Consider the following 24,853-nt stretch of genomic DNA (forward strand, 5'->3'; position numbering starts at 1 on the left):
GATTTTACACAAGGTGTCTGTAAGAGAAGGTTGCATAACAGTGACATCCTGTCATTTTAACCCCTAAGCCTGTTTGCAGCCACAACTGTCCGTCGCAATAGTAGCCAATCAGATGGACGGATATTTCTTTGGGGGCGTTTGCTAAGTTTTTATACGCTTGCGCAATCCTATGTTGTGATTTCTACAGTTGCGAGCAACATGTCTGCATCCGTGGTGCGAGCGACCGTTCGAGCGGTCAGCAAAAGAAAGATACTGGCCACAAAAGCGGCGTTGACACTGGTATGTTAATAATTTTTTGGTTATACATGCATGTGAAGCACTTTATGTGCTGTGAGTACATAGTGCTCGAATAAGGCTGGGGTTAACGGCTGCGTCCGGTATGATGTTAGTTGTGTAAGTTGGCTAAGCTAGCTAATCATCTGTTACACGCAGATCAACTTAATATCAACTTTTCTTGACCCTTATTGTAACGCTGCACTTTTTCATGTTGCGTTGACATTCACAATATTTAGAGTAAACACTGTGGCGGTTCTGCAAGCACGACGTTGGGCTCAGCTAGATGCTAACGCTGATAAGTGGCTAGTCAAGACGCCTTTTGTTAGTGTGCTGCTGAAGTTTCTGTACCTTGACAGCAAACCGGACGTTCGTAATATCAAGCAGAGTCACCATTTCAAGTCATACGGTATAAAGTTAAGCTTCTTTTGGGATTTAGAAAAAAAAGTGTCTGGCCTTATTATGTTGTGGATTATGGAGTAAAAGTTGTAACAGGTTTGATTGCAGCCTCAGGTTTGATTATTGAGGCTCGCAAAGAGTTGGCAGCATCGCCAGTGAATAAAAACCACCCCGAATCATATCCCGTATCAGTCCTAAAGAACAGTGGACACATTTCCCATAAGCCAAATGGTAACACTGGTTCGTTTGCTGTGTAAACTCTACATGCTCAGAAAATAGATGGGTCGAGTCTGGTTTCACTGTTTTTGGCCAATAAACTTGAAGTAGTTAACAAATTTTATATTACTTGTAAAATTATTATTTTGAAGTAGTTTTCAAAATAATTGCAATTTTATAGCTATTTAGCTCATGTTCTGGTTTTTGCTTGCATTATATACTGTAACCAAAATCCCCCCAAAGCGGAGGGTGGGTTCCCAGACTAGGTAATTGTACATAAATGTATGACAAATTTAAAGTACCTAGTGTGATATTTAATGTTAATGTAAATAAAATTCTGAGAGTGCACTTGGCGTGTAGTAAGCTCTCAGTACAGGCCAGAGTCATTACTTGTTTTCGTGGGTGGGATGAATATGCTCAGCTATTGGTGTTTCAGCTGATGAGCTCTAGTAACAGTGCTGTTGCAAGATAATGTACTTGCATGGTGGTTTCTGCTGATAACATTAGTGTACTGAAGTGTACTTAAAATAGTGGGACATCCTTCAGTAATGCAATTGCAAATGGTGCCTTACATAAGGGGACTGCCGTTACCCACAAAACCCACTGATAAAGACTGACAAAGAAGTCTGATGTAAGGGAACCTTTGAGATGTGGGCATCCTTGAGTTACTACCACTGCTCTTTACTGTATACATTACTATGGCATGATGAGTTATTTTTAACCTTGTGCTGGTGTGGTAATAAATACACCAGCACAATAAATACACCTATAAGTACATAACTTTGTATTTTAAAAGAACTCTGGGTTGTGACACAGCAACACATGCAGATGATCACAATTTAATGGCATACAGAAATTGGTATTTTGTGTCACAAATGCCTCCACATTAGAACTCACACACTGGTATTGATACTTTCAGCAACTACTGCTACAGCTGAGGTTGCAGAAGTTCTGGTTATTTTATGCCACTGCTGTCCTTTTTGGGGGGGGGGGGGGGGGTAAAGAGTGGATTTTATTTCAACAGCAGCTAAACATTATTTTTCTCTGTTGTTTTTAGAAACAATCCTTTGCCAAATGAATTGTTTGCATCTGAATGCAGTGTAAATTGTAGCTGATGCCAGTAACATTTTAACCTTCTATTGCCTCCTTTTAGACTCCAGCAGCAGTGAGCAAGATCAGATTGTTGTTGCAGGACAGACCAGAATATGTAAGTAATGAATATGGCCAATAAAACATCATCCAATTAAGAAGACAAAGCTTCTTTATACATTGATTAAAAGTGTTCCTTTATTATAGCACCAAATAAAATAAAATTCTGTCATATTGATCTAGTCAGTTAGGTAGCGGACAGGGTTGTTAATCAGTTTCAGCTGCTTTGGTGTTAATGAAATTAACAGCAGGTGCACTAGAAGAGCAACAATGAGGCGACTTCCAAATCAGGAATAGTTTTATAGGTGGAGTCCACTGACATTTTTTTCCCCCTCCCGTGTTTTCTGACAATTTTTCACTACTTTTGCATTTGACTAGGGTTAGTGTCACTAGTGGGGAGGTGATGAGGATATACCTGGACCCTCCAGAGGTTGCACAGGTAGTTAAACTCCTCCAGGATGGCACATTAATGTATGCCATTGCAGTGTCTCCCAGCACAGTCTCAAGAGGATTGATAAGATTCTAGGAGAGCTGGACGGGGCCTTAAAAAGTTCTTAACTCATTAGCAATGTGGGTATCTGCTCCTTTGTGCAAGGAGGAACAGATTGAGCATGGCCACAACCCTACAAAATGAGGCCACTGATGTCAATGTCTCTGATCAAACCATCAGAAACAGACTTCATGAGGGTGGACCCAACATCGTCTGTTGGGCGCTGTGCACACTGATTGGCATTTGCAACAGAATAGGAATGCATACCCAATTCCACCCGTGCTTTTCAGTATGTTCATTGAACATATGTACTGATGTAAAAGGGTTTGAGGAAACCATGGAGAGCATTATGCTGCTTTTTTAGCATGTCCGGTTTGGCAGTCAGTTAGTGATTGTCTGGGGAGGCACATCCATCCTAGACTGTCCAGGAGCTCAGTGATGCCCTGTCCAGATCTGGGATAAGATCCCCGGGAGCCTGGCGCGACGTTGTCAAGCATGCATACAAGCTTGCGGGGGCAATACAAACTACTGAGCAGCATTTTGAGTTGCTGCAATGAAATTTCAGCCAAATGGGCTACCCTGCCACATAACTTTTACACTTTGATATTCAGGGTGTCTTTGAATTCAGTCTTCTGTAGGTTGCTAATTTTCATATCCATCATGTTGTGTGAAATTCTTTTCTTCCTAACACCGCACACAATCCATATCAGTATAGATACACCCCCATCACTAAATGAGCTTTGTCTGTATGGATTAAACAGCAACATGTTCACCTTATTTTTTTCATTTGCTAAAGTTTCCTTCTTTTTTTTATGAATCATTTGACTTGAAATTAAATTTAAAAATGTTATAAGGAATATCTGTGGGGAGTAGACTACTAATGTCAGCAAATTGGTTTTTGAATTACAGCTCAAACTGTCAGTTATTTAATTAAAACAGGGACATTCAAGCATTCAGAGTGAGCTTTGCCTCTGTAGAAAGTATTATTGCTACCATTAAATTCACAGGAACAAAAGAAGCATTTTGAGATATGAGTAGTGTCAAGACGGTTTACTAATTAAACTGCAACATTTTACTGAGAAGTATAATAATGTTTAAAAATAAAACTATGAAGATGTATTTTTTTTCTTGTATCATTCATCCTTCCTTTAGTGCATATATTACAAAAAAATAGGGGGGGAAGTCTGTTAACATATATCTGGTTCTCCATCAGATTGGTTTGAAGGTTGGGGTGAGAACACGTGGGTGTAATGGGCTGACTTACACACTGGACTACACCAAGGAGAAAGAAAAGTCTGACGAGGAAGTAGTACAGGATGGTAAGCTTTGTTTTATAATGAATCCAAGCTGAGAAAGGACTTTGTTGTAAGACTGATTGTGTTTGCCACACTAGGTTCTTGGGTAAGGTAATTGATTGAAAAAGTTTAAGGTTTTTATGTGTTTCCAGGTTCAGCAAGTGCAATTTTTAAAATGTTCCAGGATTAAAAATAAGATTAAAAAAAAAAACCAAAACTAAATTTAGATGATCTCACATTGAGCTCCCATTTATCTTCTTGGACCCCTCTCGACTCCTTTCAGCATAGTTTGGTTTGTAAGTCTCTCAATGAAAGTCCCATTTTGACCACTTGTACTGTGCACACTCCAATTTCACCACGTACAACTTCTGTTTCAAACCAATCCAAATTTGGTGTGAATAATCATCACACAGACTGTGGTGCATGGCAGCAACTCAGTCATTTACAAAGGATTTATTTTTTCTTTTAGCCATATTAACCTGGGTTAATCTGGTTAACATCAACTCCACAGCTTTCCTTCTTGAGATGCAGGGAAATCTACATTAGGTTAAGTTGAGCATTTTCAGAAGACCATTTCTGTAACATTATCACAGATTGTACTATTTGTGTTTCACTGCCTGTAAACAATCCAACCCTAAACTTCTTAGATAGGGGCCGACCATAAGGCTGTAACCTGATAGTAGTGATGACATTGTTCTGACCTTTTTTCAGGTGTAAGAGTGTTTATAGCGAAGAAGGCCCAGCTGACCCTTCTGGGAACTGAGATGGACTTTGTGGAGTCAAAGCTGTCTAGTGAATTTGTCTTCAACAACCCTAACATCAAAGGCACATGTGGTTGTGGAGAAAGCTTCAACATATGAGCACTATGGAGCCTCAGTCCCCCTTCCCTGCTCCAGACCCTGTCTCACTGATAAAGACTGACAAGGAAGTCTGATGTAAGGGAACCTTTGAGATGTGGGCATCCTTGAGTTACTACCACTGCTCTCCTGCAAACCACTCGTGCATATGTAGTCATGAAATCCATGTATGCATATTGATGCTTAGAAGATTGTAATGCAATTGATGTAGTCAGAACCATCTTGACAAAAACGATTTTTAGGTTCAGATACCTCTGATGTAGACAACTGTTTATACTCGGCTCTGCAACTTTAAAAAAAAAAAAATCTCTTAGGACCTCAAAAGAAATGACTTTTTAGGTTAAAGCTATGTTATTTCATAAATTCAGTCAGGTCCTGCCATGGCTTGTGTGAGGAGAAAATGATACATGTCCTGAGAACATGTTCACTAAAGCTGAGATCAGATGGGATTTACACTGTTAAACAAAAGGATGAAGCATGATGTTTCAACGTTTGAATCTGTCCTCCAAAACTTGCAGAAAGCCAACAATCAGCTGTTTGACAAACACGCCTTTAAGGTGTGCTATTATCCAGGGTCATGTACCAGTAGTATGCAGAAGTGGAAGAGCTTGAGTGTCTTGAAACTGTTTTATCAGTTTGTAAAAGCTTTTTGAAAAGTATGTATTTATCTGTGTGTAAATAACTAAGATTTTAAATCCCTTGAACAACAACAATATACGCACAAAAAAACCCGCACAAAATATGCATCCCTCAAGTGAAACATGAGGTTTCTGTTTTTTCTTTTTGCTTGATGAAAGCCAGGATTTTGTTTGTATAGATGCTCTTAAGATTTGTAACCTGTGCAATATGTCAGTGTATATATGAAAGAAGATTAAATGGATCACACCGCAGCCTGTGCTTCATGTTCTGTTTGCATGTAGGACTCTGACCACCTGTTACTGTCAGAATCATCACAGTTGTCATGGAGATGTGATTCTGTGTCACTGCTGTGCCACAGAGTCCAGTTACTTGAGCCTGCTGCCCACCTGCCTTTGGCCTTTTTTTGCCTACATTTTGTAGCCAGGCTGGAGACAGAGAGGGAGGTACTGTCATTGTGAAAGATTCAACTCTTATTTTAGAGCTTTAACAGTGAAATGATGCAATTTCAGTTCACTTTATTGTTGCTTATATTGTAGGTGTTCTACAGTCATGGACAGTCAAAACAAGGATGGCAGCAGAGAGTCTTATGAGCTCAAGGTATTAAAAATCAGTATGTGTAGAAAGATTGCCTTTTTATCTAGTTCTAGTTTCCCCTGATTTCTCTGAGGTGTTTCCCAAACACCAGCATCAGTCCATGATTTTTCATTAACCATTGCCAAATCTAAATGGTCCTAGTCTTAAGTGTTACTTAAAATAACATGAACACTGAAAGAATTTCTGAAACTCATCAGGAAACAACTGCTCTTTGTCAGAAAGACTCAAGAACAGCTCCCAGTAAAGTTCTACATCACAAATGAATTGGAACAGTAGCTGGGCTAGGCTCTAGCTATGGGTCATGAATGATGGCTGAAATATTTGATTGCCTTGTGCATTTTTTTTTGTGAAACCCCTCATGTACCAGTGTCTTTTGTGTGTCTTAGATTTCAGAGTTATTAAAGGGTTTAGCTGAGAGGAAAACATCACCCAATGAGAGCATTCATGCTAACATCAGCCTCTCCATCACAGAGCCAGGAACTTCTTACAACCATGGGAACTTCAGATCTAGAGCTGTCCTCCCTAAAAAACTCTGTCAGCTGTCCACGTGTCAGTATGAGAGGCAAGATCATCTGAGAGAAAGCTTCAGTGCTCCGGTACTCGTTCTTGCCTGCATCCCTGCATCTCAGGCGGGACAAAAGCAACCCACGTTATCATTCCCAGATCCAGTCCTCTTTGCACACCTGGTGGAAAAATCAGAGATCTTTGCCTCTGACTCAGAACAGCTTGAAAAGCAAGAGATATATCCGTACATCCTAGGAGTGCAGGCTTGGAGGAAACGGGAGCAACGTGAACCACAATGTCTGCTGCCTAAACAGTTTCCCCAAACTGGTCAGTAAACAGTTGTAGCTGCAACTGTCACATGTAGGTTAGGGTGAACTAGGCTGAACAAGTTCACTGCTCTTAACTGCTCTAAGGTTGAATAGTAGCCATGGCTATTATGCAGTTACAGCTTAGTTAAGTGTGTTATAGATCAGTATTAGTTGGGTGGACATCTAGATTTTGAGTATTCCATTTTTTAATGAAAAACTGCAGGAGAGCAGTTTTTATAACTTTCCATACACTGACATACATTTGGTTAGCCACAAACCTAGGCAAAGATGCATACTTTATTGAAACTGACAAAAGAATATCTAAGATCTGAAAACTAGTTTCTCATGGATTTTTCATGAGCAAATATTTGTTGAAAATCATAATAAATAATAATAAATGTGAGATGTTAAAATGTTTGTAAATTCCCAGTGAGATTAAGAATGGGAGATGATTCACATGATGGAACTCCAGACTTATCAAAAAATTGGAAAATTTTTTAATAAAAATTGGAAATATTTTGATACATATAATTACTAGATCAGCGATAGATCCTTCACTGACTGTTGCTTCATCCTGGTTCAGGGACAACCAACAAATGGTTCTTCAAGGATTTACTGGACCTCCAGAGGAAGCTGTTTTTGGGTGCCTCAAAGAAATCTGGAGCCCTGAGGAAATCTCAGACACCTTGGAAAACTTCACACCACCAGTCAGAATGTTCTTCTTTAATGCTTAGGAAAGTTCAAGACTGACAGAAGAAATAAACTGCAAATGAAACTAGCACTAACACTCAGTGGCAGAGTGGTCATTGAGGCAAGAAATGTATAATTACGTGTCAGAATGGTACCATGTTCCATAAAGCATTCTGAGACTTGAAAAGCATAGTCCTAATAATATGAAATATCCACTAAAATCATTATTAGATATGCAGGGAATAAAGTTAGATATTTTTTTCACCCAAAAAGTAAAAATAAAATATGCAGATTTATAAAGACATCTCAGCACAAACATGTTTCTTATTGTTTCATGCAAAAATAATTTTTAAGTGTTTAGTGGCCAGGTTAATATGTCAAACAACAAAAACAGACATGGATTATATACTCAAATGCATCTTTTTCTGTGTATGACATTGTGAAACTGGCAAGGTTTACTTGTTACTTTTCAGCCAAGGCTTCAAAGGTTCTAATGAGAGCTCCAATAACAGTTAATTGTACCGGAGGTGGCGAGAGATCAAGCTGTGCAGATCTTGTGTAAAGTGGCGTACCTCAGCATTGTCTCCCTGTTTACCTTCCTCAAGAGTGGCTTCTTAATACTCACCTGTCACCTGAGAACGTTTCTGGGTCTTTTTGTTTTTTTGTTGTTGTTTTTTTAGCCCTGCTTCTTTTTGTCCTCCATTTGTCCGTTATTTTAAGCACAGTACACACCACACCAATATATGCCACATTTTTAGCTAATAGTTCTTCAGGAATCAACTTTTTGGTGAATAAGTAATATTACACTGACTATCAATCTGTATTATCGTTTATGTTTTTGCAGATTTAACTAATGAATTGGAAACAAGTTATGTACTTTTACAGTAGGCTGCTAATAACAAAGAACCTAAAGATACAATTTAAAACTGTACTTATCTATTGTATGTAGAAGCAAATTACTTTTTTCATCCATTTTTATATATTTGAATGATTCATAGGTCAGTGTTTAGTGGTTTGAAAACATTAGTAATAAAAAGAAAACTGAAAATGGTCAGATTTATCAGCTTGACTGAAAATGTGTGGCAATATCTAAATAACATTTCTGAAAGACTTTCAGAAAGTTTGATAATGATAGATCCATTCTCTTCCACTTATCTGGACTCAACAGACTTGCTCATAAGACACAAATTTTGAGCATAGTGACTCTTTTCACTTGGCACAGAGGCAACAGCTTATTAACATTAACCTGACGAGGAAATAGAAACAATTTTAGCTTTTACAAGGTCACCCAGTCCTGGTTAATTACAGGTAATGATATTGAGTCTCTCTCACTCTTACACACACACACACACACACACACACACACACACACACACACATAAATGACGCAAAGCAAAACAAATCGCCCATCATTTCCTACATGCCAACCCACCAGGTCTAGTGGTGTATAACAGTCTTTTCATGTCAGACCTGCAGAGAATCCATCGACAGCAGTGCTGCACCTTGGTTTAGAACGCAAAGAGAGGAGCACTGCCGAAGCAAATAAGCACATCACAGGTAAGAGAAGCTTATTGTTTAAAAAAAAATCACTAAATTTGCTTATATATTAGTTTATCTTTACTTGATGCCATACAGTCCTGTCCAATTATTTTCAGTTTTCTAAAAATAAATACAAATGTATAAAAGTATCTCAAATGTCAAAACATGTCATCTAATACTTTTGTTAAACCACCTAAATTGAAGCTGATAGTTTTCATTCACGTCTTGGTTATTTGATTTAAAATCTCTGTTGTCTTTGTTCTTTTGCGTTTCTTGCACTCTGCTTTTATATTGAGAATTATACACTGATATGTTTATATTTATTGCAGAAATATCATTGGCTTTGATGCGTGAAGATGATGGTGGAATCAGACTCTGATCACGGTCCAGAGTGTTTGTCTGTATGCAACAAGTCTGCAACTCTGACAGGCCAAGGGCCACCGGTGCTGGTTAATGCCTGGCTGGTCCCCACTTTCTTTGGCTTCATCATGCTGGTCGGTCTAGTTGGGAACTCTTTAGTGATCCATGTTATCACCAGAAGATGAAGACTGTTGCCAATTTCTTTATAGGTAAATATCTCTGAAACACTGCAGTTTTTAGAAAGAAGCTCTCATATGTTTGCTTGTTTTAACTGTTCCATGAAATGTTTTATTTTTTCAAATGTAAATAAAACCAAAATTTGTTTAACATATGATTGAATAAAAAAACAAAACAGTAACTCTGCTGTTCTGTCCCTTTGATTCCTTTAATTTAAATATTTACCATGAAAAGCCATTAACAATGAAATAAAAATAAATGCTAAGACATGTAAAAGACTTCTTCAGCAAGTGAGATACACTACACAGAAACTATGACAGGCTGGAAAAATGAGAGTGGCAACAGAATTGAAACAGAATATCAGTCACCATTAACTGTTCAACATTAATGATGTTAATGACTTCAACAGATGTTAATTCAAACACCATGTAAGTGTTCTGCAATAATAATATAATTGAAAAGTCCAGTGAGACATTAGCTCATTATACAAAGTACATCAGATAACTAATGTGCAGCTTCCAAATAATGCAAAAAAAAAAAAGAGAAAGAAAAATACTGAAAAAAAAAAATACTTTTTTGAATTTACACTTATAAAAATAAAAAAAAATTTGCACTTTGATAGCTGGTACACAATATCAGTTTAATAATTGGCTAAAATTAAAATACTGCTAATAAAAAAGCACTGCCATAACATCCAGGTTAACATCAAATTAATAAAAATAATAAATAAGGCTGTCAAAGTTACATTAAAAATTCCTGGTTTATGTCCTTTGTGTTGCTCATGCAGTTGAAATTTCTGTGAAAGATAAGTCTTCCTTGACAGATTTTTCAAGTTTAAAAGTTCTTTACTTACACAAGCTGATGAGGAGCACAGCTTCATGCCTGTTAGTTCAACTTCCTTCTGTCTTTGAAAAATGCCCAGAATCACCACTGAATGAATACCCATAACTATCAGTTATGTAGCATAGCCATCCAGTCTCTTTGGCAATGGCATTACTATCTGTAGACATCCCCAACTTTCTAAGACACATCAGATGATTACACATGAGGCATCTGATTAAACTACATAAGTAAATCATAGCTGTAAATAAGGTTATACCGCTTGAACCACTTGTTAAGAAACATCCTACCATATAACCCCCATTTGTGCAGCATAGCACGGCTCAATCAGCTTGTGGCACTGCTGGCTCTAGAATTTGCAATTTACAGTTTACAGGTGAAGATTTTTCCGCAATTTTTGTGAATCGCCTGTTTTTAACTTAAATAAAGCCTGGGTTGCTTTGATGGCAGCATTCGGCTCCTTTTTTGGGGTTGTATATTTTTCCCGTTCTTCCTGACAATACCCCATAGATCCTGTGAGGCCAGTTAGGCCAGGTCAGGCCAGTTATCTATCAAATCAAGCAGTAATAACATGGTCAGCATGTTATGTTATTAGATGTTTAGTACTGTGGGCAGGTGCTGCTCGAAAAGGAAAACTGGATCTCCATAATGCTTGTTAGCAGATCAAAGAATGAAATGTTCTTCTGGCTGAGACCAGCTACAACATCAGAAGACGACATAGCATGCTGAACACCTTGGTTTCTGGGCCTCTCTACTCTTCCTCCAGACTCTAGGACCTTGATTTCCAAATAAAATGCCAAATTTACCTTCATCTGAAAAGAAGACTGTGACATTGAGCAAAGGTCTATTTAGTGCCCAGATAAGCTCCTCGATATTACAGGGAGTGCAGAATTATTAGGCAAGTTGTATTTTTGAGGAATAATTTTATTATTGAACAACAACCATGTTCTCAATGAACCCAAAAAACTCATTAATATCAAAGCTGAATGCTTTTGGAAGTAGTTTGTAGTTTGTTTTTAGTTTTAGCTATTTTAGGGGGATATCTGTGTGTGCAGGTGACTATTACTGTGCATAATTATTAGGCAACTTAACAAAAAACAAATATATACCCATTTCAATTATTTATTTTTACCAGTGACACCAGTATAACATCTCCACATTCACAAATATACATTTCTGACATTCAAAAACAAATCAGCGACTAATATAGCCACCTTTCTTTGCAAGGACACTCAAAAGCCTGCCATCCATGGATTCTGTCAGTGTTTTGATCTGTTCACCATCAACATTGCGTGCAGCAGCAACCACAGCCTCCCAGACACTGTTCAGAGAGCTGTACTGTTTTCCCTCCTTGTAAATCTCACATTTGATGATGGACCACAGGTTCTCAATGGGGTTCAGATCAGGTGAACAAGGAGGCCATGTCATTAGTTTTTCTTCTTTTATACCCTTTCTTGCCAGCCACGCTGTGGAGTACTTGGATGCGTGTGATGGAGCATTGTCCTGCATGAAAATCATGTTTTTCTTGAAGGATGCAGACTTCTTCCTGTACCACCTTCTTCAAGGTGTCTTCCAGAAACTGGCAGTAGGACTGGGAGTTGAGCTTGACTCCATCCTCAACCCGAAAAGGCCCCACAAGCTCATCTTTGATGATACCAGCCCAAACCAGTACTCCACCTCCACCTTGCTGGCGTCTGAGTCGGACTGGAGCTCTCTGCCCTTTACCAATCCAGCCACGGGCCCATCCATCTGGCCCATCAAGACTCACTCTCATTTCATCAGTCCATAAAACCTTAGAAAAATCAGTCTTGACGTTTCAGCTTGTGTGTCTTGTTCAGTGGTGGTCGTCTTTCAGCCTTTCTTACCTTGGCCATGTCTCTGAGTATTGCACACTGTGTGCTTTTGGGCACTCCAGTGATGTTGCAGCTCTGAAATATGGCCAAACTGGTGGCAAGTGGCATCTTGGCAGCTGCACGATTGACTTTTCTCAGTTCATGGGCAGTTATTTTGCGCCTTGGTTTTTCCACACGCTTCTTGCGACGCTGTTGACTATTTTGAATGAAACGCTTGATTGTTCGATGATCACGCTTCAGAAGCTTTGCAAGTTTGAGACTGCTGCATCCCTCTGCAAGATATCTCACTATTTTTGACTTTTCTGAGCCTGTCAAGTCCTTCTTTTGACCCATTTTGCCAAAGGAAAGGACGTTGCCTAATAATTATGCACACCTGATATAGGCTGTTGATGTCATTAGACCACACCCCTTCTCATTACAGAGATGCACATCACCTAATATGCTTAATTGGTAGTAGGCTTTCGAGCCTATACAGCTTGGAGTAAGACAACATGCATGAAGAGGATGATGTGGACAAAATACTCATTTGCCTAATAATTCTGCACTCCCTGTATGAACACAAATACTCAAAATTCCCAACACATTAATTGCATATATTTCTCGTAGTTTCACTTTCTACAAGATATAACACAATAAAATACACCAGACACCACAGATTTAAAAATGTTTTGTTGCACAGTGATAGTAACACCAAATCCACACTTTTAAGCTTAAACTTCAAAACTTTCATTTTAACTACTGATTTTATCTATTGTTCTGATTTTATCTGTTTTGATTTTTTTTTTTTACATACTGTTTTGTTTGTTTGTTATTTAGTTAGTTTGTTTGTTTGCTTGTTTTAATCAATTTTAAATCATGCTTTTTATTTGTTTTTGTTTCTAATGTCTCTGTAAAGCACTTTGAACCACCTTGTTGTTGAATTGTGCTATACAAATAAACTTGCCTTGCCTTGCCTAGTAACAGACATACCTTGTGTTCCTGGTTTTCAGGTGACTGCACAGGCGACATGTGTCACTCTGTCAGCAATGAGTGTCGACTGCTGCTACGTGACTTTGTACCCTCTGCAATCTCTGAGACATCGGACGCCTCGGAGGGCTCTGGCCATCTCCCTGTCTATCTGAATAGGTATCATACAAACATACCATGCACACATGTGCACCCACATCACAAATAGGACTCTAGTTATTTAATCCATGAATTTAATGGACAATTAATTATCCAATAATTGATGTGTGCTTGTTTTTCTGTCTATAAACACCATTCTCAAAAAGTTTTTAATTAATTCTGATAAAACTTTGTCAAAAAGTTTTATAATTTAGGACCCCAAAACATCTTATAGGATAGAAAAGAATGAAAATATACTACGGGAAAGAGATGACCTATTATCCATTATCTTCTCCTATATAAGGTTTGTGTAATCAAAACAAACATCTGCTACACTTATAGGATTTTACTTGGATTACAAACATCTTAAAGTACATTTCAAAGAACAAATACAACAAAATGAATATACACAAAATGCAGTACTGTTCCCTCAAAGGTAAATCCTGTCCAGAGAGTGAGCTGCCTTCGCGAAGGTTTGCACTTCTCTGAGTGCTTCTTGTTATTTTTTATTTGCCACAGTATAAGAAGGGAAACTACATGCCATGTCCCCTCTTCTGTCCATCCCTGTCGCTGGAGGTGGGATACTGCTGGTTCGGTCCTCAGACATACTGCAATGATGTTTTTCCCTCTGCCCATCTCCAGAGAGCTTTCACCATCTACAGCTTTCTAGCTGTCTACCTCTTACCCCTGCTTACCATCACTGTGTGTTATGCCATCATGCTCAAGCGGATGGGCCAGCCCAGCATGAATCCCATTGGCAGTGGCTACCAAGTAGGAAATTATTTATTTTTCACATATTAAATCCACAGAGAATTTCAAATATTCCTTTTAATTACAAAGACTTGGCAATGCCTCCTTTAATCCAGTTAAATCGTGCAGTAGCAGTATGGGCGCGAGTCTCTCGCATGGTGGTGGTGATGGTGTCTCTATTCCTCGTCTGTTGGGGGCCGATCCAGGTTTGCATCCTCCTGCAAGCTTTTGGCCTCCAGAGTTACATCCTATATAAGGTGATCTCTTTTATTACTGATTAGATGGTCATCGTTTCATTTTTGTTTTATATGTAACACCAGCTCAATACAATAAATGCAAAATCAATATCCTACAGTATTAAAAAGAAAACCCAAACAACCAGCTGTCAAGCAGGGTGATGGGGAGGAAGAGCTCCCTTTTAACAGGAAGACCGCAATTTTTTTTTATTGTTGTCAAGGTTTTGGGAAAACTACAACTACAAAACTATTACTCAGATGTTTGGTTATCCCATTGAAGTTTGTTGTTGTGGAAATATCTAGCAAGAAATGACAAGAAGATCCAGATGTAGGGAAGTTTGCAAAACCCCTAACAGGTGTCATCGCTGGTGCAGCTAACCCTTGGCTCCTCGCTAGAACCTCAGAACAAAGTCAAATACACCCAGAATTTACTTTTTTTTTCTCAGGATCTATGTCTATCAAATGCCAGGGGTGGGGAGTGCTAGGGAGTGTCATTTTCACGGTGTCACTAGGTGAGTATACAGTCTTAGTGTAGCTCTTAAAGGTGTGACAGTGAACAAAAGTACTGTGATGACAGAAACCGATGCTGTCGCTTTAAAAACAGCGACAGCGTTCGATTATTTTCATCTGCCACAGGTTTCTTCCTGTTAAGACGGAGTTTTTCCTTCCAATAGTCCAACATTATTGTAGGTTCTTTACAATATTAAGCACCTTGAGCTGACTGGTGTTGTGATTTGAATTGAAAAACTTGAAAATCGAGTGGGCCTTAATTTTGCATTCACAGCTGAAGATTTGGGGTCACTGCATGTCTTGCTCCAACTCCTCTGTAAACCCGTTTGTGTATGCTTTCACGGGCAACAACTTTAGAAAGGCTTTCAAGCATGCCTTCCCTGCCCTTTTGCTGTGGCGCTCAAGAGGGAGAGTCAGAGTGGGAAACACAGACGCAGAGGAAGGAGTAGAGACGGATCATCAGGCACCCAAAGGAGAAGCAGAGATGCACTTTCTTTCATCTGGCCCCTAAAGGCCATGCTGAGCATTTGGACACGGTGCACTCATTGTTTATTTATACTTTCTCCTGAGATGAGAGCAGTCTGATCACTGTAGTGTATGTTTGCTTGGACATGCACACACCCACACACACACACTGAAACATTGTATAATTCCATGTGATCTCTAAAAAGGGACAAACCGGTCAAGCGAGTCTCGTGTGTTTCACGAGCTGCTGAAATACAATTATCTCTGTCACGCTTTTCTAAGTTACGGTTAAATTAATGCTGTCAGCCTGACTGCTAGAGCTTCTGGTTTTACCTTTGTTACAACTTCGTAGAAAAAAACCCAAACTGTGCCAACAGCAACTGCAATGGACTATTTCCATTTGATAGAAAATTGTCTTGCTGAATCTTTGGTAACACAACACTCTGTGCAATACTGTGCAGTAAACACTCAAACTGACTCAATTTAGTCTGTTGTGCTTACATTTTCAAACGTTTGTTTACTTTCATCTCATCTTTTTTAAAAATGCTCATGTTCACACTTCCACCTTTGACTGTGGGAAATGTTGTTATTTTGAGGACAAATATATAACAAATACATATCAGTCTGCGTTTGAGTTTGGTTAGGATTAAGAAGAGATCAAAGTTTAGATTCAAATAGTGAAAACCGTGTCTTTTTTGTCAATTGTGTGTGACAAGGTGGTACAGTGTGCAGCTACTGGTGAGAGTGACTTCAGACGAAGGGCATTTACGTCTTTACGTCCATCCTTACAGAGAGCAGATGTGTAAAAGACACTGTGGGATGTTCATTTTCTCTATCATTGCAGATATTAGACAGAATCAAATCTGAAGGAAAACACAATATGTTGCGTTTGTTTGCTCGGATATATTATATTTTGTTTTTTTTCCACGATGCTACCCTATGTAGTCTCTTTTGATGTTGACTTTTTGAGGAAGCAGCTGTGAGCGCATGCGACTTGTCTCCATTAAACCCCGTTAATATTCTGCTCTTCAGATGTTTTGCTGTTGTGGGGGGAAATAATCTGTTCAGTGGTATTTATAAGTGGAAAGTGTGTTTTTCTCCTTCTATAGTGTGCAGTTAGACACAATACATCAAAATAGGAAAAAAATAGAACGCTGAAACATAGTTCTATGAAAAGTAATCAGAAGCTATCAGGATAATAAGGAAACATTTGATCAAAATGTGTCTAAATGTTGAAACTCTTTCTTTCTTATCCAGGCACAGACACAATATGAGAGGTTCCATATAAGCTCTATGGGATGTTGTTATTCCTCCTCTTCTCAATGCCATAACTTTGCAGAATCAATTCATGCTGGCAAGCAATATTCCAAATTCCTGCAGCATTGATTAATTGATCATTGAATAAACAGGATACTGCGAAAGAGCAACCAGTGCTCTTCCTGCTATACGTGTAAAGTGCTTTCAAATTACTTGAGACTTGAAGTTTTGCTCGCTCACATTTTCGGTGGCGTGACGGTGCACTCAGCCAGTCACGTGACAACGGGTCCTAGTTTGGGTCCTGGTGGTGCCTTCAAGTGCTGCCAAGTAAGTAAGTAACTTCGTTGGCGTGAACTGGTCAAAAAAAAAAAGAAAGGCAAGTGTAAGATCAATGTATAGTTTATTATATATGTGAAATAATTGAAATGAGGAAAAAAATAATTTGATCTCAGTTAAGAAGTTTCTGCATGATCTAATTTAATAAATAATTTAAGTTAAATATTTTACAATGTTGTAAATCTTTTAAAATCAAGTTGTTACGGTACTTAAGATCAAAGGGGAAACAGTCTGGGAAAATTTCACAGTAGTTATTTCACAATAGTTTAAATATAATAACACTAACCCAGAGTACTCTTACTCTAATATTGACTTAGGGGAACATTTGAGTACAAGGTGCTTTGAGAACAATGTTTAATTATGCTTTCAATTTAAAACAGGAGCCACAGAGGTTTTTTTATATATAAAATAATTGTTTAATATTTGAATTGGAGCTTATCCACTCGGACAGCCTAAAAGGTTAATCCGCCTGTTTGAACGATTGACAATAACTACTAAAAAATAATTATAATCAGTAATTACTGGAGTTAACGTTTTCCAAAAACGCTGCGTCCATATGATCAGAATCAACTTTTTGAGGATTTGAGGATGCATCATGCATTAATACTCCCTTACTTGGTCAACTATGCATTGTAACCTAGATCGCGTGACTCTATTTTGTCAATTGAGGCTACAAATTTACGTGGCGTTCCCAAACGCAACATGCTATATACATAACTGGCATCCAAGCCAACCAGTGCTCGAGGAGGAGAGCAAAGACACGGCCGAAGCTGAGGCTTTCACAGCGCTGAATCTGGTAGAGACAGCAGGCAGGGACAGCATCCACCAGCCGGAGTTTCGAGCTCGCTTTACACCATGGAACACAAACAAACCATCAACTTTGGAGCCGGACCTGCAAAACTTCCCCCCTCTGTAAGTTGGTATCCCTCTCTTGCTTGTGTAACGTTAATAATGTGCAGGAAAAAAGCGAGCTAATTGCAAACTGCTTTAAAGCAAATTGCCACTTTATAATTTGTTTAACCGCAGGCGGGTCGCGGACGCGATGGCCTAATTTTCCTTTCATTTTCGTAAAGAGAGACACTGTATGATGAAAAGGACTTTGGTTTAATGCCATTGTCAGCTTGGCATTTGTCAACAGTGTGTTGAGTTGCATCAGCCTCATTCATTCATGTGGAAACCTGCTCCTTTGTGGTTCACTGGCAGCGGCAGAGAGAACCTCTAGATGGCAGAAGAAACACGCTTAGATGAGAACAAATCACAGCTCCCAGATAACACTGACGCCTCCCGCGAGGTCTTTTTGGTTGACTGCAGACTTAATGTACTCTGAGTGGTTTGTACTGCTGCCTGCGGGGCTTTGTAGAGCCCAATAAACCCAATGAACTGTAAGGATTTAGTCATGAGGCGTTTAAATGGTCAAAACAAAATAAAAAATTGTGAAACGGAAAGAGACTGACAAGTAAACTCGCCGGTGTACAGTCGCAATGCTGATTATCGACTGTTTTAGTGCTTAGGCAAGTTTGTTTTTTGCTATTTTGCAGCCCACCAAGATTTTGGCTTTCCAACATTTTTTCAAAATGTGGTTTAATTTACTCATGCTTAAAAACACTGGAGTTTATCAAATGGCCAGAAACAGCATATATACAAAACACATGTACAAACTTCTCTTAGCAGTGACTCTGCATTAGTCATTTACTAAAAGCCCTTTTTCTAGACTAGAAAAACCTTAATGTGATAGCAAAGTTTACGTTTAGGAGCATCAGTTGGTCATTGTATGATTTTTATTTTTATTTTTTATTTTTTAGGTCAAATAAGATTTGTGGAGCTAAAATGTGTATTCATTAGTTATTAATAGCAGTCCTATTTATAAGATAGTGATCAGAGGTGCAACACATTTTTAATTTTAATTTACAAACCAACATGTTGGTTAGTAACAAAGACCAAAAACATCTATGTGGTTTCATTAACAGCTGTTTTCTTGTTGCAGTCCAAACTTTATTTTTAGTGCAATGAAAAAAAAACGTGTTCAGCTACCATCATAGTTTCTGAAGAGATATCCAAAAGTTGATTCTGTTCATCTGGACGTAGCGTTTTGTGGGAGAAACGTTTCGTCACTCATCCAAGCGACTTCTTCAGTCTTAGCTGACTGCAGGTTTCCCCAAATCTTATAAAGATTATGCTTTATAAGATTTATACTAAGATCTTACTAAGATCTTAGTAAGATTATACTAAGATTAAGGAACTGACCTCCCAGCCCATTGTTCCTCAGTGGGCTGGTTTCAGTCATTATGCAAATGTACTGTTTGGGGAAGTTTGGGGAGAATGAAGAAGTCATTTGGATGAGTGACGAAACGTTTCTCCCACAAAACGCTACGTCCAGATGAACAGTATCAACTTTTGGAGATCTACTTTCCTGGATGATTGAGAATGCATCAAGACGTTTTGAAGAGATACTTACACGATGTGTTGCAGGTGCTGCTTCAAGCTCAGAATGAGCTCCTAAACTACAGCGGCACTGGCATCAGTGTCCTCGGTGAGTAGAAAAGCAGATCAGTACACAAACATGTATTGTCTCTAGATTTTTCAGTAAAGGATGACTCTGTTGAGATGGATCCTTTGTGACCTCTTGTTAATTGTGGCCTGTAGCTGACATTTCATACAGAGTGTGTGTTTACTGTACTGTGTCCAGATTAATAAACCTTGAGAGATTTCCATACGTCCAGATATTTCATAGCTGATCACTGCTTCCTCAGTCTCTGGAATCTGTGAAATATTAAACATCACAAATATCACATTTTCATCAAAGGTGTGTGTACGTCATATACAGTGAAATAAAATCCCCCAAAATGTTCTTTTTGTACTAGAGATGAGTCACCGATCATCAGACTTCAATAAAATTATCAACAAAACAGAGAGCCTCCTGCGAGAGCTGTTGTAAGTAACTTTTGTTGCTCTGTTGTGTTTCTTCAGATATGCTGCACTATAATCACGTCTCCTAACAAAGGTGTTCATTTTTTTTCTTGTAGTTTCAGCTGACAGTACATAACGTGTTGTAATCATAGTCAGACTTCTTTTAATGCATAAACACTCGTACCCTTTTTTCCTCTTTTGTACAACAGCGCTAATGACAGGCAAACCGGTCAAACGAGATGGTTGTGCACCTTTTCTTCGAAGTTATTCTTAGACAGTCACATTGCTGTCAATCCGATGGAGGCAGAGATGTACAAGAGATAGCTGCATATTTTACCTATCACATTTAAACCACACTAGTGTCTCAGCTGAGTAAAGAGATGCTTTTTGCTTTCAAACTGTACCTTTGCTTGGTTTAAGAATCAGACTTCCTGTAAGTTTACATCTGCACGTGATTATGTCTGGATTGCCTTTAACACACACTGGTATTTTTTTTTCTCAGAAATATTCCAGACAACTACAAGGTGCTGTTCCTGCAGGGTGGTGGGTCTGGACAGTTCAGCAGTGTTCCTCTCAACCTGATTGGTCTTAAGGAGGATAGGTGTGCCGATTACCTGGTGACGGGCACGTGGTCGGCCAAAGCAGCAAAGGAAGCGGAAAAATATGGCAAAGTGAATGTTGTTCACCCAAAACTGGATAGTTACACGAGTAAGTGTGCAGACTGGCAAGTTTTTTCTTTTATTTATTTTTTCCTGCCATGACATTAAAACAGGAAAAAAAGGAAAAACTAGTATAAGCTGAAATAGTCAGTAATTGTTATTCTGACTGCATCAGGACAGTGAGTCTACAAAATCTGGCTGTGTACCCGGGCGGTTGCATAATAAACAATAGAGCCAAGCACCAGTGAAAGACTGGTGCTTGGCTCTAATGCAAGTGGTCATTTCCACATGGTTGGGCGTAATATTTAGAATCAACGCTACGGTGCTTTGAATTACAGTACTGTGCAAAAGTCTTAAGCCACCCTTCATTTCTTTATATTTTGTGCCAGGAAAACAGACTTTCTTCTAATTTTTTGCAGCGGTTTTGAGAAGTAGTTTTTCAGGCTTTCTGAAGGTCTTTCAAAGGTTTTTTTTTTTTTAAATTGGCGACTTTTTCACTTATTTTCAATTCAGTTACTCCACCTGACCATTTTTAGAGGCGTTAATCATTCAAACTTTAAAAAAGCCATGTAACTCCAGGGAGTAAACCAGTGTTGCGTCTACACAAAGTAGTAAAAGCTGACAAAGAACAATTTTAATTGAATTATATTTAGACTCTATCTGCATATTGCAAACATACATTTTCTCCCGTTTCTTTAATTGAATCTATGGGAAAAAACAAAGATAACATGACCTTCTTGGGGACACTCCCATATGGCTTAAAATCTGGGACTCTCCACCAATTGCTGTCAGAGCTGAAGAAGCTTCTCCGATGAGAGGTGAAACATCTTCAAGGAAACTTAAATAAGTCCAGAAGATTTTCTTTCCGAACTCCTTAGACTACGATGACCTGGATGAGTGAGAATCTTCACAGACAAAGATAACACTGTTTGACAGATGTAAAATTGTATTTTTGCACCAGTAAGCTGATTCCCAAAGTGCTATTATATTGTTATGTCTCGCTACCAATATAGATATTGGCATATCTCGGTATGGTGTGCAGTGTGTCCTTTAAAAAATTTGAGGAAACTGGAAAAATCTAGGAAAAGAAGTAAGAGGCCTAAAAATTATCTACAGCAGCAAAATAGTATCTGAAAGTCATGACCTCAATAAATGGCAGAAAATCAAACAAAAACCTGAAACGAGGTTCAAGAGATACATCTGGCCCTTCAGCTGATCACTGTTCACCAAAGCATCATCAGAAATGGATACAGTGGAAAGGTAGTTTTCATTTTTCAGCATGGCAGTATTCCCAAACACACATTATTGAAGCAGTGTGGAATCACCTTGAAAGTGAGCAAAATAAAAGGCAGCCAACATCCAAAAAAGAGTTTTGGATGTCCTTCAGGAAACCTGGAGAACTATACCTGAAGACTACTTGAAAAAATTACAAGAAAGCTTGCCTAAGAGCCTTCTTACCTGATACGACTTTCTTCACATTATGCTATCGCCATGAAGTTTTATTTTAAGTTTTTGATTGCTCTCACTGTGCTGCTAGCATGGCTATAGATGCTTTGTTAAGTCTTGTTTTGATTTTATTATGCTGGGTTTTGTGTGTGTAGAAATCCCTGACCCCAGCAGCTGGACCCTGAACCCCTCAGCCTCCTACGTGTACTACTGCTCCAATGAGACAGTCCATGGTGTTGAATATAACTTTACCCCAGAAACAAATGGGGTGGTCTTGGTGAGCGACATGTCCTCCAACTTCCTGTCCCGACCTGTGGACGTCTCTAAGGTGAGCTGGAAAAATGCGACTGAAAAATGTATATATTTAACTCTTGTGCCTCTGGGACCCTGTTCTTAAATATGTATTTAAGTTCTGTATTGCCATATTGGCTACCGGGGAATTTTGAGTGGGGAACATGTCCAAAAGTTCTTAGCTTCTTTTTGAACTTATAAGTTCCCTCTCGCCAAATCAAAGGCATTTTTTTTGTCTCAAAGTAGACCCGTAGTTGTAGGCAAGGCTGTATTTATTGTGCTCTCCTGCAATCTGCAGTTTGGGCTCATTTTCGCTGGGGCTCAGAAGAATGTGGGCTGTGCCGGTGTAACCGTGGTCATTGTGCGGGAGGACTTGTTAGGTCACGCTCTGAAAGAGTGTCCCATTGTCCTGGACTACAAGGTCCAGGCTGAGATGAACTCCCTGTACAACACACCCCCATGTTTCAGGTAAAAACTCACCAGTGTAAGAAGTTAATCTTTATCCTCCAGACTGAAGATGATCAATATGTCAATTTGTCACAAACTTTAATCTTTTTCGTCACTGGGTTCAGCATCTACATCATGAGCCTGGTTCTGGAGTGGATAAAGAACAATGGCGGCAGTGCTGCCATGGAGATGCTCAACAAGCAGAAGTCCTCCATGATTTATGACATCATCAATGCTTCTAATGGTTTCTATGTGTAAGTATCACATCGGCATTTAAATACGAGAATTCAGAGGAAAAAGCAAAATGATAATGAACAAATGGGTCAGGAAGTAAAACTCTACCAAACCTACATATTAGGAGTGCAATAAGGAGTTCAACCCAGAGCTGTGTGCTGTGTTGTTACGCCCCGAGTCTAGGCATGTAGAGACGCACATAAGATTTGAGGAGAGAGAAGCAAGTACCCACCCTGGGTCCCAAACCTAACATCCGAAACCGGCTATGAGTAAAAAAAAGGTGATTTTCTTTAATGTCAGGAAGCATAGCTCCAGGGTCAACCCAGGCCAAAATAATAAACAAAACCAACTAAGTCCTGCCAGAGGAAACTAACTAAACCCTAAGAACGAAACAAAACAAACAAATGACAATACTATCCCTCGCTTCCTAGTCCAGAAACAGGAGAAAACTGTTCAAAAGAAAAGGCGGCTCACCCCTTCAGCTTCAGCCTATGCACGCATAAGCACTGAGTTTACCCACAAGCATGCTTACACAGATACAAAGTAACCCAAAAAGTTGGAAACCAGGGCCAGGTCCATGTCTGCAGTCAAAAACTGCTCGCTCGCTTCTCTCTCTCCCGGCAGCTGTCAGAGCGGCTTTTTGAACGCAGTCACGTGCTCCATGGTCCAATCAGCAGCTCACTACTCTTCATTAGGGGAAGGATCTGCAGAGAGTCTTAAGACACAGTAAAGAGACAGAAACACAGCAGCTCACACAGACTTCTTATGGCCACGAGCTGTAACATGTGTCCACCTGCTCAGGTGTCCTGTAGACACAGCCTGTCGGAGCCGGATGAATGTACCATTTCGTGTGGGGAAGAAAGAGGGAGATGAAGCCTTGGAAAAGGAGTTTCTGGATGGTGCTTCCAAACGTGGAATGATCTCACTGAAAGGACACAGGTTCGTTTGACAAACATTTTGTGTGTATAGTGTTGCTCAATTAAATCTGATTTTTAGATGTAGATTTTGCAACCTAGTAGAATTAATTTCCCTTTTAAGGTTATAGAAACAGGGTGGCACATTGGTTAGTGCTGGTGCTTGGGACCTGGACTAACTGACAATTCAAAATTGGTGGTTGGTGTGAATATGATTTGAATGGTTCTCTGTATTGGCCCTGTAATAGACTGGTGATCTGTCCACGGTAAAGCCTGACTCTTACCTCATAACTACTAGGATGGATCAAGCAGACCCCATGGATGGAAGTGGAAACAATAACTTTAGCCAGGAGCACAGATGTTGGATTTGCTTTGTAATTTTGTAAAGACAGAGAAGGCAGAGTACGAAACACACTTTTTTTTTTTTTTTCTCACCCTGCAGGTCAGTTGGAGGAATTCGCGCATCACTTTACAACGCTGTAACACTGGAGGACACTAAAGCACTCGCTGACTACATGAAGGAGTTCCTCAAAGATCACCAATGAAGCCTCTCCTACTGAATGCTGCCTGATCCCAGAGGGGCAGTTTCATTATGTTAATACAGTTTTTCAAAGAGGGAAAAAAACAACAACTTGTAACTCTTCTTTTAATCTCGTTGAGATCCACGTTGGATTTGAAAGTTGCACCTTTTTACATGCCTTTTATAACAACCTGGCATTGTTCCTAATAAGCTACTGCCTTTGCTAGTTATATATGTATGTAACATAGCCAGTAAACGAATTAAAAATAGTAATTCTAACAGGACTTATATGTGTAAATGTTCTAGGTGAATCTTGTTATTTGTAAAACCTGTATTTACATTCCAGTAAAAATTAACTTGACATTACTTTCATTTTGCAGTTGTTGTTTATTTTTTTTAAGCTACTTTTTTTTAAACTGCTTTGCATTGCTGATGTTTTTTCTGTTTGATGAATGTTCAGGGGAGAAAGCAGAAACAGAAAATTTGGGTACATAAAGCAAATTAACCTTTTGCATATCTAAAAAGTTTTAACCAGGGGCAGCCTATATCTTTTTACACTTCATCAGTGAGAGATTAAGGACAAAAAATGATATC

General features: G+C 39.0%; 4 protein-coding genes across 4 annotated transcripts; all 4 read left to right on the plus strand.

The window, feature by feature from the left end:
* Positions 1 to 122: 122 nt before the first annotated feature.
* Positions 123 to 5,569, plus strand: isca1 (iron-sulfur cluster assembly 1). Its single transcript, XM_085295100.1, has 4 exons — positions 123 to 279; positions 2,042 to 2,095; positions 3,741 to 3,846; positions 4,534 to 5,569. Exons 1-4 carry the CDS (start codon positions 199 to 201, stop codon positions 4,680 to 4,682), a joined length of 390 nt encoding a protein of 129 aa, XP_085151226.1. The 5' UTR covers positions 123 to 198; the 3' UTR covers positions 4,683 to 5,569.
* A 45-nt stretch (positions 5,570 to 5,614) lies between these two features.
* Positions 5,615 to 7,639, plus strand: LOC146562870 (uncharacterized). The gene is made up of 4 exons (XM_085295099.1): positions 5,615 to 5,761; positions 5,855 to 5,915; positions 6,299 to 6,743; positions 7,308 to 7,639. Exons 2-4 carry the CDS (start codon positions 5,868 to 5,870, stop codon positions 7,472 to 7,474), a joined length of 660 nt encoding a protein of 219 aa, XP_085151225.1. The 5' UTR covers positions 5,615 to 5,761; positions 5,855 to 5,867; the 3' UTR covers positions 7,475 to 7,639.
* A 763-nt stretch (positions 7,640 to 8,402) lies between these two features.
* kiss1rb (KISS1 receptor b) lies at positions 8,403 to 15,294 on the plus strand. Its single transcript, XM_085295813.1, is given in 9 exon segments — positions 8,403 to 8,971; positions 9,283 to 9,484; positions 9,487 to 9,522; positions 10,841 to 10,845; positions 13,173 to 13,308; positions 13,816 to 13,855; positions 13,857 to 14,058; positions 14,154 to 14,294; positions 15,058 to 15,294. Coding segments are annotated over 8 exon segments (972 nt in total). The 5' UTR covers positions 8,403 to 8,971; positions 9,283 to 9,309.
* Positions 15,295 to 17,567: 2,273 nt separating this feature from the next.
* On the plus strand, positions 17,568 to 24,625 carry psat1 (phosphoserine aminotransferase 1). The gene is made up of 9 exons (XM_085295102.1): positions 17,568 to 17,753; positions 19,311 to 19,371; positions 19,703 to 19,772; positions 20,251 to 20,456; positions 22,009 to 22,181; positions 22,443 to 22,612; positions 22,717 to 22,845; positions 23,627 to 23,764; positions 24,182 to 24,625. The coding sequence occupies exons 1-9, from the start codon at positions 17,697 to 17,699 to the stop codon at positions 24,282 to 24,284; spliced, it is 1,107 nt and encodes a 368-aa protein (XP_085151228.1). The 5' UTR covers positions 17,568 to 17,696; the 3' UTR covers positions 24,285 to 24,625.
* The last annotated feature ends 228 nt before the right edge of the window (positions 24,626 to 24,853 follow it).

Source organism: Mchenga conophoros, linkage group LG12 (genome assembly GCF_057382185.1).
Source record: "Mchenga conophoros isolate Kocher_MC1m ecotype Shallow Benthic linkage group LG12, M_conophoros_male_GT1.1, whole genome shotgun sequence".
Taxonomy (NCBI): Eukaryota; Metazoa; Chordata; class Actinopteri; order Cichliformes; family Cichlidae; genus Mchenga; species Mchenga conophoros.

Bases quoted from the DNA above. Each gene is read 5' to 3' on its own strand.
- isca1 (XM_085295100.1), top strand. From the start codon at position 199: ATGTCTGCATCCGTGGTGCGAGCGACCGTTCGAGCGGTCAGCAAAAGA. The intron at 280-2,041 runs GTATGTTAATAA...GCCTCCTTTTAG, and splicing joins CAAAAGCGGCGTTGACACTG to ACTCCAGCAGCAGTGAGCAA. The intron at 2,096-3,740 runs GTAAGTAATGAA...GTTCTCCATCAG, and splicing joins TGCAGGACAGACCAGAATAT to ATTGGTTTGAAGGTTGGGGT.
- LOC146562870 (XM_085295099.1), top strand. From the start codon at position 5,868: ATGGACAGTCAAAACAAGGATGGCAGCAGAGAGTCTTATGAGCTCAAG. The intron at 5,916-6,298 runs GTATTAAAAATC...TGTGTGTCTTAG, and splicing joins GAGAGTCTTATGAGCTCAAG to ATTTCAGAGTTATTAAAGGG. The intron at 6,744-7,307 runs GTCAGTAAACAG...ATCCTGGTTCAG, and splicing joins TAAACAGTTTCCCCAAACTG to GGACAACCAACAAATGGTTC.
- psat1 (XM_085295102.1), top strand. From the start codon at position 17,697: ATGGAACACAAACAAACCATCAACTTTGGAGCCGGACCTGCAAAACTT. The intron at 17,754-19,310 runs GTAAGTTGGTAT...GATGTGTTGCAG, and splicing joins CTGCAAAACTTCCCCCCTCT to GTGCTGCTTCAAGCTCAGAA. The intron at 20,457-22,008 runs GTAAGTGTGCAG...TTGTGTGTGTAG, and splicing joins AAAACTGGATAGTTACACGA to AAATCCCTGACCCCAGCAGC.